This window comes from Bombina bombina, chromosome 6 (assembly GCF_027579735.1).
Source record: "Bombina bombina isolate aBomBom1 chromosome 6, aBomBom1.pri, whole genome shotgun sequence".
Classification (NCBI taxonomy): Eukaryota; Metazoa; Chordata; class Amphibia; order Anura; family Bombinatoridae; genus Bombina; species Bombina bombina.
This window is the reverse complement of record NC_069504.1, coordinates 1,122,704,391-1,122,718,917: the sequence shown is the minus strand read 5'-3', so window position 1 is coordinate 1,122,718,917 and position 14,527 is coordinate 1,122,704,391. Positions and strand designations below refer to the sequence as shown.

Sequence of the window (14,527 nt, the reverse complement as noted above, 5' to 3'; positions counted from 1 at the left end):
CTAAAGTTTGTGACAAAATTTGTGAAAAAGTGAACTTTTTTTTTTATTTGATGACATTTGGCGGTGAAATGGTGGCATGAAATATACCAAAATGGGCCTAGATCAATACTTTGGGTTGTCTTCTAAAAAAAAATATATACATGTCAAGGGATATTCAGGTATTCCTGACAGATATCAGGGTTCCAATGTAACTAGCGCTAATTTTGAAAAAAAGTTGTTTGGAAATAGCAAAGTGCTACTTGTATTTATGGCCCTATAACTTGCAAAAAAAGTAAAGAACATGTAAACATTGGGTATTTCTAAACTCAGGACAAAATTTAGAAACTATTTAGCATAGGTGTTTTTTGGTGATTGTAGATGTGTAACAGATTTTGGGGGTCAAAGTTAGAAAAAGTGTGTTTTTTTCAATTTTTTCCTCATATTTTATATTTTTTTTATAGGAAATTATAAGATATGATGAAAATAATGGTATCCTTAGAAAGTCCATTTAATGGCGAGAAAAACGGTATATAATATGTATAGGTACAGTAAATGAGTAAGAGGAAAATTACAGCTAAACACAAACACTGCAGAAATGTAAAAATAGCCATTGTCATTAAGGGTAAGAAAATTGAAAAATGGTCCGGTCATTAAGGGGTTAAACAACTTTTCAACTTCTATTATTTAATTTGCTTCCTTCTCGTGTTATCCTTTGCTGGAATGTTTATCTAGAAAAGCTCAGGAGCAGCAGAGAAAACCTAGGTTCTAGCTGCTGATTGGTGGCTGCATATATATATATCGATTGTGATTGGCTCACCCATGTGTTCAGTTAGAAACCATTAGTGCATTGCTGCTCCTTCAACAAATAATACCAAGAGAATGAAATAAATTAGATAATAGAAGTAAATTAGAAAGTTGTTTAAAATGATCTTCTCTATCTGAATCATGAAAGAAAAAATTTGGGTTTGATGTCCCTTTAGTGCTGAAAACCTGGCCTGTTGGGGAACTGTGAGGACAGGTTTGAAAACCAGTGATCTAGACCTAAGTGTTTTTCCTTTTTTTATTTACAGTTTTGTTTATCCATTTACTATAGAGTGTATTAGTTTTGTTTATCCATTTACTATAGAGTGTATTAGTTTTGTTTATCCATTTACTATAGAGTGTATTAGTTTTGTTTATCCATTTACTATAGAGTGTATTAGTTTTGTTTATCCATTTACTATAGAGTGTATTAGTTTTGTTTATCCATTTACTATAGAGTGTATTAGTTTTGTTTATCCATTCACTATAGAGTGTATTAGTTTTGTTTATCCATTTACTATAGAGTGTATTAGTTTTGTTTATCCATTTACTATAGAGTGTATTAGTTTTGTTTATCCATTTACTATAGAGTGTATTAGTTTTGTTTATCCATTTACTATAGAGTGTATTAGTTTTGTTTATCCATTTACTATAGAGTGTATTAGTTTTGTTTATCCATTTACTATAGAGTGTATTAGTTTTGTTTATCCATTTACTATAGAGTGTATTAGTTTTGTTTATCCATTTACTATAGAGTGTATTAGTTTTGCACGTGCCTCTGTTTCCCATTCTGTGTATATACTAAGCGCCTGGTACGGTCATTTGTTCTCAGGACGTGGTGTCATCCTTGGAGCAGCAGTTCAGTCCGATGTTACTGGCAGAATTCTCGGTCTTGGTTGATGTTTTGCACAGTCCTGAGCTCCTGTTTCCAGATGGAAGTGATGCAAGAATCAGATGTGGCGCTTTCATGTCCAAGTGAGTAGCAGACCCAATTAAACAGTCACTAACGTCAATTAAACAATTAACACAATTAAATAGTCACTAACGTCAATTAAACAATTAACACAATTAAATAGTCACTAACGTCAATTAAACAATCAACACAATTAAATAGTCACTAACGTCAATTAAACAATCAACACAATTAAACAGTCACTAACGTCAATTAAACAATTAACACAATTAAATAGTCACTAACGTCAATTAAACAATTAACACAATTAAACAGTCACTAACGTCAATTAAACAATTAACACAATTAAATAGTCACTAACGTCAATTAAACAATTAACACAAATTTTCATGATTCAGATCGAACATGCCATTTTAAACAACTTTCAATTTGCTTCATTTTCTCTGTATTCTTTGTTGAAGTGTAGGCTCAGCGCTACTGGGAGCTAGCTGAACATACTAAGTGAGACAAGAGACATATATGTGCAGCCACCAATCACCAGCTAGCTCTCAGCAGTACTTTGCTGCTCCTGACCTTACCTAGGTGTACACTTCAAAAAAGGATACCAAGAGAACAAAACACATTAGACAATAGAAGTAAATTGGAAATCTGGTTATAATGGCATGCACTGTCTGACTCATAAAGGTTTAATTCTGACCCCCTTTAAACTACACAGGCCAAGCCCCACTGAGCTATGTTTGTTTTTCCCCTACTTTGTCTGCAAATGCTTCTTTGCCCATTTCTGGACGAGGTAGATTAACCCATGGTTGCCAGTGAGGGCTTCATTGTGTTGCTGCTTTCTTTGGAAGACAAACTCCATTCCATAAGCTCATTAATATTTATTAACAAGGACTATCTACATTGATTTAAAGCAACTGTGTCATTTTTTGTTCCCTTCAATTTGTTCACGTTTCACTTGCTGGGGTGTATTAAATGTTAATTTTCAATTGTTCTTTCTAAGGCCCTGTTATTCAAAGAATTCTCACGCTAATAGATAAATTGCAGTTCAGTCTTCAAAAGATAAAGGGCAGAACTCTCCAGCACTGCAAGATCTCTCATACCTGTATGTGAAAGAGACAAGCCCAGGGCAATACAGCACTGTGTGATGTGAGAGTTTTGTTACATTTACATAGTGCTTTTTATTTTAGATCACTTTACATTTCAGTATTCTTGTATTTGAGCTTTGCACCTTCTCATTTATATTTTAATACACATAGATTTAGACCCAGTGATTTTACAAATTATGACTACGTTTTGAAAGTTTGTGTTACTTTAACAAATTGGGATCATATGTTTTCTATTTCTGTGTAGCTTTTACAAATTACATTGCACCTTATATCTGTTACATTGCAAATTAAAACTGACAGTTTCAGAAAATGGGAGGAACAGGGCAGTTTCATGGGCTAAACAGGGGAGTTCCCAGGGCATGTCTGAAGTTTTCATGCCAGTCTTGTGAAGTTTTCTAAGCATTTTAAACAAGCTGGCCTCACAGATTTTTCTTGCAGGCTGTATGCAGACTGTTTGCTCAAAATTTACAATGGAGCATTTTTATAAGCCACAGGTGTTTTGCAGTTACCTTTTCTCTTCCATGAGAAACTTTGTATCCCAGAAGCCCTGTCTCATCTCTCTGGAATTTCCAGAGAGAGAGACAATTCATTGAGTTCTGCCCCTGTGAAGAGAATTTCTTTCATGTAATTAGCAAGAGTCCATGAGCTAGTGACGTATGGGATATACATTCCTACCAGGAGGGGCAAAGTTTCCCAAACCTCAAAATGCCTATAAATACACCCTTCACCACACCCACAAATCAGTTTTACAAACTTTGCCTCCTATGGAGGTGGTGAAGTAAGTTTGTGCTAGATTCTACGTTGATATGCGCTCCGCAGCAGGTTGGAGCCCGGTTTTCCTCTCAGCGTGCAGTGAATGTCAGAGGGATGTGGAGAGAGTATTGCCTATTTGAATTCAATGATCTCCTTCTACGGGGTCTATTTCATAGGTTCTCTGTTATCGGTCGTAGAGATTCATCTCTTACCTCCCTTTTCAGATCGACGATATACTCTTATATATACCATTACCTCTACTGATTCTCGTTTCAGTACTGGTTTGGCTTTCTACTACATGTAGATGAGTGTCCTGGGGTAAGTAAGTCTTATTTTCTGTGACACTCTAAGCTATGGTTGGGCACTTTTATATAAAGTTCTAAATATATGTGTTCAAACATTTATTTGCCTTGATTCAGGATGTTCAACGTTCCTTATTTTAGACAGTCAGTTTCATATTTGGTATAATGCATATGAATAAATCAATTTTTTTCTTACCTTAAAATTTGACTTTTTCCCTGTGGGCTGTTAGGCTCGCGGGGGCTGAAAATGCTTCATTTTATTGCGTTATTCTTGGCGCTGACTTTTTTGGCGCAAACATGTTTTCTTTGTTTCTGGCGTCATACGTGTCGCCGGAAGTTGCGTCATTTTTGACGTTTTTTTGCACCAAAAGTGTCGGCGTTCCGGATGTGGCGTCATATTTGGCGCCAAAAGCATTTAGGCTCCAAATAATGTGGGCGTCTTTTTTGGCGCTAAAAAATATGGGCGTCACTATTGTCTCCACATTATTTAAGTCTCATTGTTTATTGCTTCTGGTTGCTAGAAGCTTGTTCACTGGCATTTTTTCCCATTCCTGAAACTGTCATTTAAGGAATTTGATCAATTTTGCTTTATATGTTGTTTTTTCTATTACATATTGCAAGATGTCCCAGATTGACCCTGAGTCAGAAGATACTTCTGGAAAATCGCTGCCTAGTGCTGGGTCTTGTGGTATCTGTTCCTTCAGCTGTTGTTTGTAATGAATGTCATGACAAACTTGTTAATGCAGATAATATTTCCTTTAGTAATGTTACATTACCTGTTGTTGTTCCTTCAACATCTAATACTCAGAGTGTTCCTGTTAACATAAGAGATTTTGTTTCTAAATCCATTAAGAAGGCTATGTCTGTTATTCCTCCTTCTAGTAAACGTAAAAGGTCTTTTAAAACTTCTCATATTTCAGATGAATTTTTAAATGAACATCATCGTTCTGATTCTGATAATGATTCCTCTGGTTCAGAGGATTCTGTTTCAGAGGTTGATGCTGATAAATCTTCATATTTATTCAAAATGGAATTTATTCGTTCTTTACTTAAAGAAGTCTTAATTGCATTAGAAATAGAGGATTCTGGTCCTCTTGATACTAAATCTAAACGTTTAAATAAGGTTTTTAAATCTCCTGTAGTTATTCCAGTAGTTTTTCCTGTCCCTGATGCTATTTCTGAAGTAATCTCCAGGGAATGGAATAATTTGGGTAATTCTTTTACTCCTTCTAAACGTTTTAAGCAATTATATCCTGTGCCATCTGACAGATTAGAGTTTTGGGACAAAATCCCTAAGGTTGATGGGGCTATCTCTACTCTTGCTAAACGTACTACTATTCCTACGGCAGATAGTACTTCCTTTAAGGATCCTTTAGATAGGAAAATTGAATCCTTTCTAAGAAAAGCTTACTTATGTTCAGGTAATCTTCTTAGACCTGCTATATCTTTAGCGGATGTTGCTGCAGCTTCAACTTTTTGGTTAGAAGCTTTAGCGCAACAAGTAACAGATCATAATTCTCATAGCATTGTTAATCTTCTTCAACATGCTAATAACTTTATTTGTGATTCCATCTTTGATATCATTATGGTTGATGTCAGGTATATGTCTCTAGCCATTTTAGCTAGAAGAGCTTTATGGCTTAAAACTTGGAATGCGGATATGTCTTCTAAGTCAACTTTGCTTTCCCTTTCTTTCCAGGGTAATAAATTATTTGGTTCACAGTTGGATTCTATTATCTCAACTGTTACTGGAGGGAAAGGAACTTTTTTACCACAGGATAAAAAATCTAAAGGTAAATTTAGGTCTAATAATCGTTTTCGTTCCTTTCATCACAATAAGGAACAAAAGCCTGATCCTTCACCCACAGGAGCGGTATCAGTTTGGAAACCATCTCCAGTCTGGAATAAATCCAAGCCTTTTAGAAAACCAAAGCCAGCTCCAAAGTCCACATGAAGGTGCGGCCCTCATTCCAGCCCAGCTGGTAGGGGGCAGATTACGATTTTTCAAAGAAATATGGATCAATTCAATTCACAATCTTTGGATTCAGAACATTGTTTCAGAAGGGTACAGAATTGGCTTCAAGATAAGGCCTCCTGCAAAAAGATTTTTTCTTTCCCGTGTCCCAGTAAATCCAGCGAAGGCTCAAGCATTTCTGAAATGTGTTTCAGATCTAGAGTTGGCTGGAGTAATTATGCCAGTTCCAGTTCTGGAACAGGTACTGGGGTTTTATTCAAATCTCTTCATTGTACCAAAGAAGGAAAATTCCTTCAGACCAGTTCTGGATTTAAAAATATTGAATCGTTATGTAAGGATACCAACATTCAAAATGGTAACTATAAGTGCTATCCTGCCTTTTGTTCAGCAAGGGCATTATATGTAAACAATAGATTTACAGGATGCATATCTGCATATTCCGATTCATCCAGATCACTTTCAGTTTCTGAGATTCTCTTTCCTAGACAAGCATTACCAGTTTGTGGCTCTGCCGTTTGGCCTAGCAACAGCTCCAAGGATTTTTACAAAGGTTCTCGGTGCCCTTCTGTCTGTAATCAGAGAACAGTGTATTGTGGTATTTCCTTATTTGGACGATATCTTGGTACTTGCTCAGTCTTCACATTTAGCAGAATCTCATACGAATCAACTTGTATTGTTTCTTCGAGAGCATGATTGGAGGATCAATTTACCGAAAAGTTCATTGATTCCTCAGACAAGGGTAACCTTTTTAGGTTTCCAGATAGATTCAGTGTCCATGACTCTGTCTCTGACAGACAAGAGACGTCTAAAATTGATTTCAGCTTGTCGAAACCTTCAGTCTCAATTATTCCCTTAGGTAGCCTTATGCATGGAAATTCTAGGTCTTATGACTGCTGCATCGGACGCGATCCCCTTTGCTCGTTTTCACATGCAACCTCTTCAGCTCTGTATGCTGAACCAGTGGTGCAGGGATTACACAAAGATATCTCAAATTATATCTTTAAATCCGATTGTACGACACTCTCTGACGTGGTGGACAGATCACCATCGTTTAGTTCAGGGGGCTTCTTTTGTTCTTCCGACCTGGACTGTAATTTCAACAGATGCAAGTCTGACAGGTTGGGGAGCTGTTTGGGGGTCTCTGACAGCACAAGGGGTTTGGGAATCTCAGGAGGTGAGATTACCAATCAATATTTTGGAACTCCGTGCAATTTTCAGAGCTCTTCAGTCATGGCCTCTTCTAAAGAGAGAATCGTTCATTTGTTTTCAGACAGACAATGTCACAACTGTGGCATATATCAATCATCAAGAAGGGACTCACAGTCCTCTGGCTATGAAAGAAGTATCTTGTATACTGGTATGGGCGGAATCCAGCTCCTGTCTAATTTCTGCGGTTAATATCCCAGGTATAGACAATTGGGAAGTGGATTATCTCAGTCGCCAAACGTTACATCCGGGCGAGTGGTCTCTTCACCCAGAGGTATTTCTTGAGATTGTTCAAATGTGGGGACTTCCAGAAATAGATCTGATGGCTTCTCATCTAAACAAGAAACTTCCCAGGTATCTGTCCAGATCCAGGGATCCTCAGACGGAAGCAGTGGATGCATGGTCACTTCCTTGGAAGTATCATCCTGCCTATATCTTTCCGCCTCTAGTTCTTCTTCCAAGAGTAATCTCCAAGATTCTGAAGGAATGCTCGTTTGTTCTGCTGGTGGCTACAGCATGGCCTCACAGGTTTTGGTATGCAGATCTTTTCCGGATGGCCTCTTGCCAACCGTGGACTCTTCCGTTAAGACCAGACCTTTTGTCACAAGGTCCTTTTTTCCATCAGGATCTCAAATCCTTAAATTTGAAGGTATGGAGATTGAACGCTTGATTCTTAGTCAAAGAGGTTTCTCTGACTCTGTGATTAATACTATGTTACAGGCTCGTAAATCTGTATCTAGGAAGATATATTATCGAGTTTGGAAGACTTACATTTCTTGGTGTCTTTCTCATCATTTTTCCTGGCATTCTTTTAGAATTCTGAGAATTTTACAGTTTCTTCAGGATGGTGTGGATAAAGGTTTGTCTGCAAGTTCCTTGAAAGGACAAATCTCTGCTCTTTCTGTTCTTTTTCACAGAAAGATTGCTAATCTTCCTGATATCCATTGTTTTGTACAAGCTTTGGTTCGTATAAAACCTGTTATTAAATCAATTTCTCCTCCTTGGAGTTTGAATTTGGTTCTTGGGGCTCTTCAATCTCCTCCGTTTGAACCTATGCATTCACTGGACATTAAATTACTTTCTTGGAAAGATTTGTTTCTTTTGGCCATCTCTTCTGCTAGAAGAGTTTCTGAATTATCTGCTCTTTGTTGTGAGTCTCCTTTTCTGATTTTTCATCAGGATAAGGCGGTGTTGCGAACTTCTTTTACATTTTTACCTAAGGTTGTGAATTCTAACAACATTAGTAGAGAAATTGTGGTTCCTTCATTGTGTCCTAATCCTAAGAATTCTAAGGAGAGATCATTGCATTCTTTGGATGTAGTTAGAGCTTTGAAATATTATGTTGAAGCTACTAAGAATTTCCGAAAGACTTCTAGTCTATTTGTTATCTTTTCCGGTTCTAGGAAAGGTCAGAAGGCCTCTGCCATTTCTTTGGCATCTTGGTTGAAATCTTTAATTCATCATGCTTATGTTGAGTCGGGTAAAACTCCGCCTCAAAGGATTACAGCTCATTCTACTAGGTCAGTTTCTACTTCCTGGGCGTTTAGGAATGAAGCTTCGGTTGATCAGATTTGCAAAGCAGCAACTTGGTCTTCTTTGCATAATTTTACTAAATTCTACCATTTTGATGTGTTTTCTTCTTCTGAAGCAGTTTTTGGTAGAAAAATACTTCAGGCAGCTGTTTCAGTTTGATTCTTTTGCTTAAAATTTCAGTTTTTTTCATTATAAGATTTAAACTTTATTTTGGGTGTGGATTATTTTCAGCGGAATTTGCTGTCTTTATTTTATCCCTCCCTCTCTAGTGACTCTTGCGTGGAAGATCCACATCTTGGGTAGTCATTATCCCATACGTCACTAGCTCATGGACTCTTGCTAATTACATGAAAGAAAACATAATTTATGTAAGAACTTACCTGATAAATTCATTTCTTTCATATTAGCAAGAGTCCATGAGGCCCACCCTTTTTGTGGTGGTTATGATTTTTTTGTATAAAGCACAATTATTCCAATTCCTTATTTTTTATGCTTTCACACTTTTTTCTTATCACCCCACTTCTTGGCTATGCGTTAAACTGATTTGTGGGTGTGGTGAGGGGTGTATTTATAGGCATTTTGAGGTTTGGGAAACTTTGCCCCTCCTGGTAGGAATGTATATCCCATACGTCACTAGCTCATGGACTCTTGCTAATATGAAAGAAATGAATTTATCAGGTAAGTTCTTACATAAATTATGTTGTTTGATTATCTGGCTCTTATAAAGTAATAATGCTCTCTGGGAAATTTACAGTTTTTCAGTTTCAATTTAAATAGAAGAAATGCAAAGTGCAATGTAATTTGTAAAATATACACATAAATATACAAAGCATGAGCCTAATTTGTTATAAAGTTACACAGAACCTGTGAAAACATAATTAGAATTTCTAAAATCACAATCCTAAATAGAAAGTGCAATGTTTAAATGCAATATAATATAATCTATAGTGTAAACTGATATAAAATACAAAGCACAAAGTATAAATGCAGCAGAACTTTCATATCATTTAATGCTATATTGCACTGGGTTTGCCTCGCGCCTTGGAGAAGTAAAGCAAAATCAGCTATTTCATATACAAGAATAAGACCAAATGATTCATTTTTTATACATTTTATGCTCATTGTAAACACATAATTCAGAAACCAATTTTACAGTACACTGTCCCTTTAAAAGCATTGAGATTGTAATATAAAATGTTTAATTATATTTAGTACAAAAACTTTGCAATATACTTATCTTGTAATTTAACCTTAAAAAAAGCTTCCATATTCCCATGAGAACTGGAAGTGCAGACTACAGACTTCACAAGCCTAACACTGCTATATTTTACACAGCCATTGTTTGTTCAATTTAGTAGATTGTGTGCACTTACTGGTGTAAAATCAGTCTGACTTATAAGACAGAGTGGTTCCTTTGTTTTCCCCAATCCATCTGTCAGCTGGTGTTAGTCACATTTGTGTACTAGTTTGTTCTTCTTGGAATGAACAGTATGTTGTTTAAAGGCAGAAAGTTTGTTTAGGTCATTGTCGAGAAGCATCACACCATAGTGGTGGCATTGTGGGTAACTGTAGGAGTTCCCAGTAGCCTATTGTAAAGTGTGGGTTAGCTGTGCCAGCTATGCTCACCATGCCTGTGCTTATACGCAGCTTTTTGGTGTATTTACAGAGTGCATTACTTCTGTGGGGCTGTTTTATTGAGATCTGGAGATGTGGCACCATGTCTTACCATCATACAGTAGGACGCGGGTGTTATTTATGCACATTCTTGCTGGTGGCTTATGATGATATAGTCATTGCCGCATTGAAATGTAGATTTGTTTCCTTATGGCAAGTTTAAAACTTCCTAATTGACACTAATTACACTGTGGGGGAAATTTAACAAGTGGCGATTGCAGATTGGTTCTTTACCTTATAATATGTCTGTCTGCAGGCTTGATACATTCTTCTGTATATGGCCAAATGTATGTGGACACCCTTATTAATTATTAAGTCTAGGAGGCCTATTTATAAAGCTCCGTATGGAGCTTGAAGGCCCGTGTTTCTGGCGAGTCTTCAGGCTCGCCAGAAACACAGGTTATGAAGCAGCAGTCTAAAGATCCCTGCATCATAACTTGTCCGCCTGCTCTGAGGCGACGGACAGAAATCAACCCGATCGAATACGATTGGGTTGATTGACACCCCCTGCTAGCGGCTGATTGGCCGCAAATCTGCAGGGGGCGGCATTGCACCAGCTGTTCACAAGAACTGATGGTGCAATGATAAATGCTGACAGCGTATGTTGTCTGGATTTATTGATGTGCAGCGGACATGATACGCTACAGCTTATCATGTCCGTCCACACTATCGTAAATAGACCCCTAGGTGTTTCAGCCACACCCATCGCTAACAGGTGCATAAAATTCAGCACATAGACATGAAATCTCCATAGAAAAACATTGGCAGTACGATTTGTACCATAGTACAAACAATGGTTTGTACTGAAGAGCTCAGTTCTTTAATCATAGCACTGGCATAAGATCTTGCCTTTGCCACAAGTCAGTTTGTGAAATTTCTGACCTGCTAGATCTGCCCTATAGAGTTCCAAACTGCTTCTGGAAGCAACATCAGAACAAGAACTGTGCATCTGGAGCTTCATGAAATGGCTTTCCAAAGCTGTGCAGCTGTACACAAGCCTCACATCACCATGCGCAATGTCAGCTATAGGCTGAAGTGGTGTAAGGCAAACGGTCACTGGACTCTAGAGCAGTGGAAACATGTTCTATGGAGTGACGAATCACACTTCACTGTCTGGGAGTCTGATGGAAGAATTTGGTTGTGGTGGGTGTCAGGAGACCCCTGCCTACCATAACGTGCAGTGCCTTCTGTAAAGTTTGGTGAAGGAGCGATAATGGTCTGAGGCTGTTTTTTATTAGTTCCAGTGAAGAGTCATCTTAATGCTGCACGATACAAAGACATTTTAGACAATAGGGTGCTTTCAACTTTGTGGCAACAGTTTAGGATAGGCCTTTTTCTGTTCCAGCATAACTGTGCCCCCTGTGCTCAAGGCAAGGTCCATTAAGACGAGGTTTGACGAGTTTAGTGTGGTGGAGCTCTAGTGGCCTGCACAGAGCCCTGACCTTAACCTTATTGAACATCTTTAGGATGAATTGGAACGCTGAATGCAAGCCAGATCTTCTCACCCAACTTAGGTGCCCGATCTCACCAATGCTCTTTTTGCTGAATCGGCACAATTCCCCGCCCCACACACACACACACACACCATACACACACACACACCATACACACACACACACACACACACACACACACACCATACACACACACACACACACACACACACACCATACACACACACACACACACCATACACACACACACACCATACACACACACACACTATACACACACACACACTCCCATATCTTGTTGAAATCCCTCCCAGAAGAGTTGCTGTTGTTATAGCTACAAATGACGCCAACTCCATATTAATGCCCATGGTATTGGCATTGGATGTCCAACAAGCTCATTCAGGTGCCTACTTGCTTTTGGCCATATAGTGCAGCTGGCCATGGTATGTGTACAATTTAACTTTATTGGTGGTTAGATATGAAGTTTTTTCTTATATCTTTTCTGAAACAATATCATATTTATTTTATATCTATTTAAGGGCAGTTACCCATTTGCAGATTTGTTTTTGTATTCCCAGGCTTTGTTAAATTCCTATTTTGTGATAGAAGCAGGTCATGAGGTCATCCATCTCTCCCCCCTCTCTCCCTCTGTCTCTCGGCCCCTTGTCTCATTCTCTATTTCACTCTCTCACCCCTTTTTCTTCTCTTTCCCTTCCTCTCTCCCTCTGTCTCTCTGCCCCGTGTCTCATTCTCTATTTCACTCTCTCACCCCTCTTTCTTCTCTTTCCCTTCCTCTCTCTCTCCTTCTGTCTCTCTGCCCCGTGTCTCATTCTCTATTTCACTCTATCACCCCCTCTTTCTTCTCTTTCCCTACCTCTCTCCCCTCTCTCCCCTCCCTTCCTCTGTCTCTCTGCCCTGTGTCTCATTCTCTATTTCACTCTATCACCCCCTCTTTCTTCTCTTTCCGTTCTTCTCTCCCCTCTCTCCCTCTGTGTCTCTGCCCTGTGTCTCATTCTCTATTTCACTCTATCACCCCCTCTTTCTTCTCTTTCCGTTCTTCTCTCCCCTCTCTCCCTCTGTCTCTCTGCCCCGTGTCTAATTCTCTATTTCACTCTATCACCCCCTCTTTCTTCTCTTTCCCTTCTTCTCTCCCCTCTCTTCCTCTGTCTCTTCTTCTCTCACCCTGTCCTGTTTTGCTCTTTGTACCTTTCTCTTCCCCTATCTCTCTTCTCCTCTCTCCCCCTCTACCCCCTCTCCTTACAAATATATGACCTATTTCCCCTTTTTCAGTGAGCCTTTTCAACTATTTTTCTGAATTGGAATAGAATATAACCAAGCACCATAGTACTATTCTGATTTTTTTCCCCATAATTATCTTAAATTAGACATTTGCTTAAATATAGTTTTGTTATGTAATATCACATTATTTTGTTTGATTTTAATGAACTGTAAGAGCTGTATATAAGTCATCTCAATAGCATGTACTGTGCAGATCTATAGAAATCATAATGCAGACATATTAACATAATTATCTTGCACTCTGTAAAGTCTCCATATCATGGTGAGCACTGAACTTCAATAGTCTGTTGGAAACGAATAAATGTCACCTCACTGTGCGTTTAATGTGTCTTTATTTAAGGTTGATTAATCACACCAAGAAACTGATGGAGAAAGAAGAAAAGCTTTGTATTAAAATCCTTCAAACCTTGCGTGAAATGCTGGACAAAAAGGACAACTTTACAGAGCAGGTACCGGTCTACGTTACACTCTCAGGTTATAACCACGTTGGGGATAATCAATTCTAGTTGTCTCTAACGATACCCTCCTCCCCTCTCAATTACCAACTCAGGCCGCGGAGCGGCTGAAGTAATTAGCTGATAACGGGAACTTGATCCTGCAGATGGAAGTTACACTTAAAGGGTCATTGTGCTCTTGAATTTTCTGTTGTTCATATAAAAGAGCAGTCTTTAAATATATTGAACTTTTATTGTGGGAAATTAAAGTTAAAATACAACTTTCTAAAAAGAGAGTAAAGTCAGAACTAAAATTTCTTGATTCAGATAGAGCAGCAATTTTAAACAAATGTATTTACTTCTATTATCAAATTTGCTTTGAACTCTTGGTATCCTTTGTTGATAGGTACATATTAACCAATGAGATTTGAGAGAAAAAGTGCCTGTCAGCCAACCAGCATTAGCAGGAAGTACACATCTGATACCGCTGTACTAGTTTCTATTTCAATTTAAAAAGATTTTATTTTAGTTTTCTTTTTTTAAAATGAAAACATATTTAGCACAAAGCTTCTGTTTGATATGAACAGTAAAGATTTCTTGAGCACAACGAGGTTGGGTAAAGCTGTTTGGCAGCAGTTTGCAGTTATTGATATTTCAGTAGTACACAATAATTAGTATACAGAGCAGTATAGCAATACATACTCTTTTGTATATGATATCTTCAGTCACGTTATACATCAAAAGCGAAATTCACTGACCTTACGGTAGGGAACAAGGAGACAAGAATATAACCTGAAGTGTTCGCTTTCTCTCTATTTCCCACCTGCCCCTCCCATCTATAGTTTCTTGTTTGTTTATCCTAGAGTTTAATTGCATTGGTTGGGCTTGTACTGACTTTACCCAGTGGTAACATATTTCACTGTATATCATTATATTAGTTGTAACTGAAAATGTGAATACTTTCATCTTCCATATATTTATATGCAAACAGTCAGACGTGTCTATTTCACAGTTATTTTTTATTTTTAATTATATAAAATAATCTCAAAATCACAAAAATTTCACACATAAATGTACAACATTGAATTATTTGCTTGT

At 37.8% G+C, this 14,527-nt stretch overlaps 1 protein-coding gene across 1 annotated transcript in view; it reads left to right on the top strand.

The window, feature by feature from the left end:
* The window catches only part of ITPR2 (inositol 1,4,5-trisphosphate receptor type 2), a 920,836-nt gene that overhangs the window by 334,860 nt on the left and 571,449 nt on the right, over positions 1–14,527 (top strand). Inside the window, exons 28-29 of the mRNA XM_053719707.1 lie at positions 1,613–1,755; positions 13,336–13,444. Of these exons, the coding sequence (XP_053575682.1) occupies positions 1,613–1,755; positions 13,336–13,444 (252 nt within the window). The remainder of the gene's footprint in view (positions 1–1,612; positions 1,756–13,335; positions 13,445–14,527) is intronic.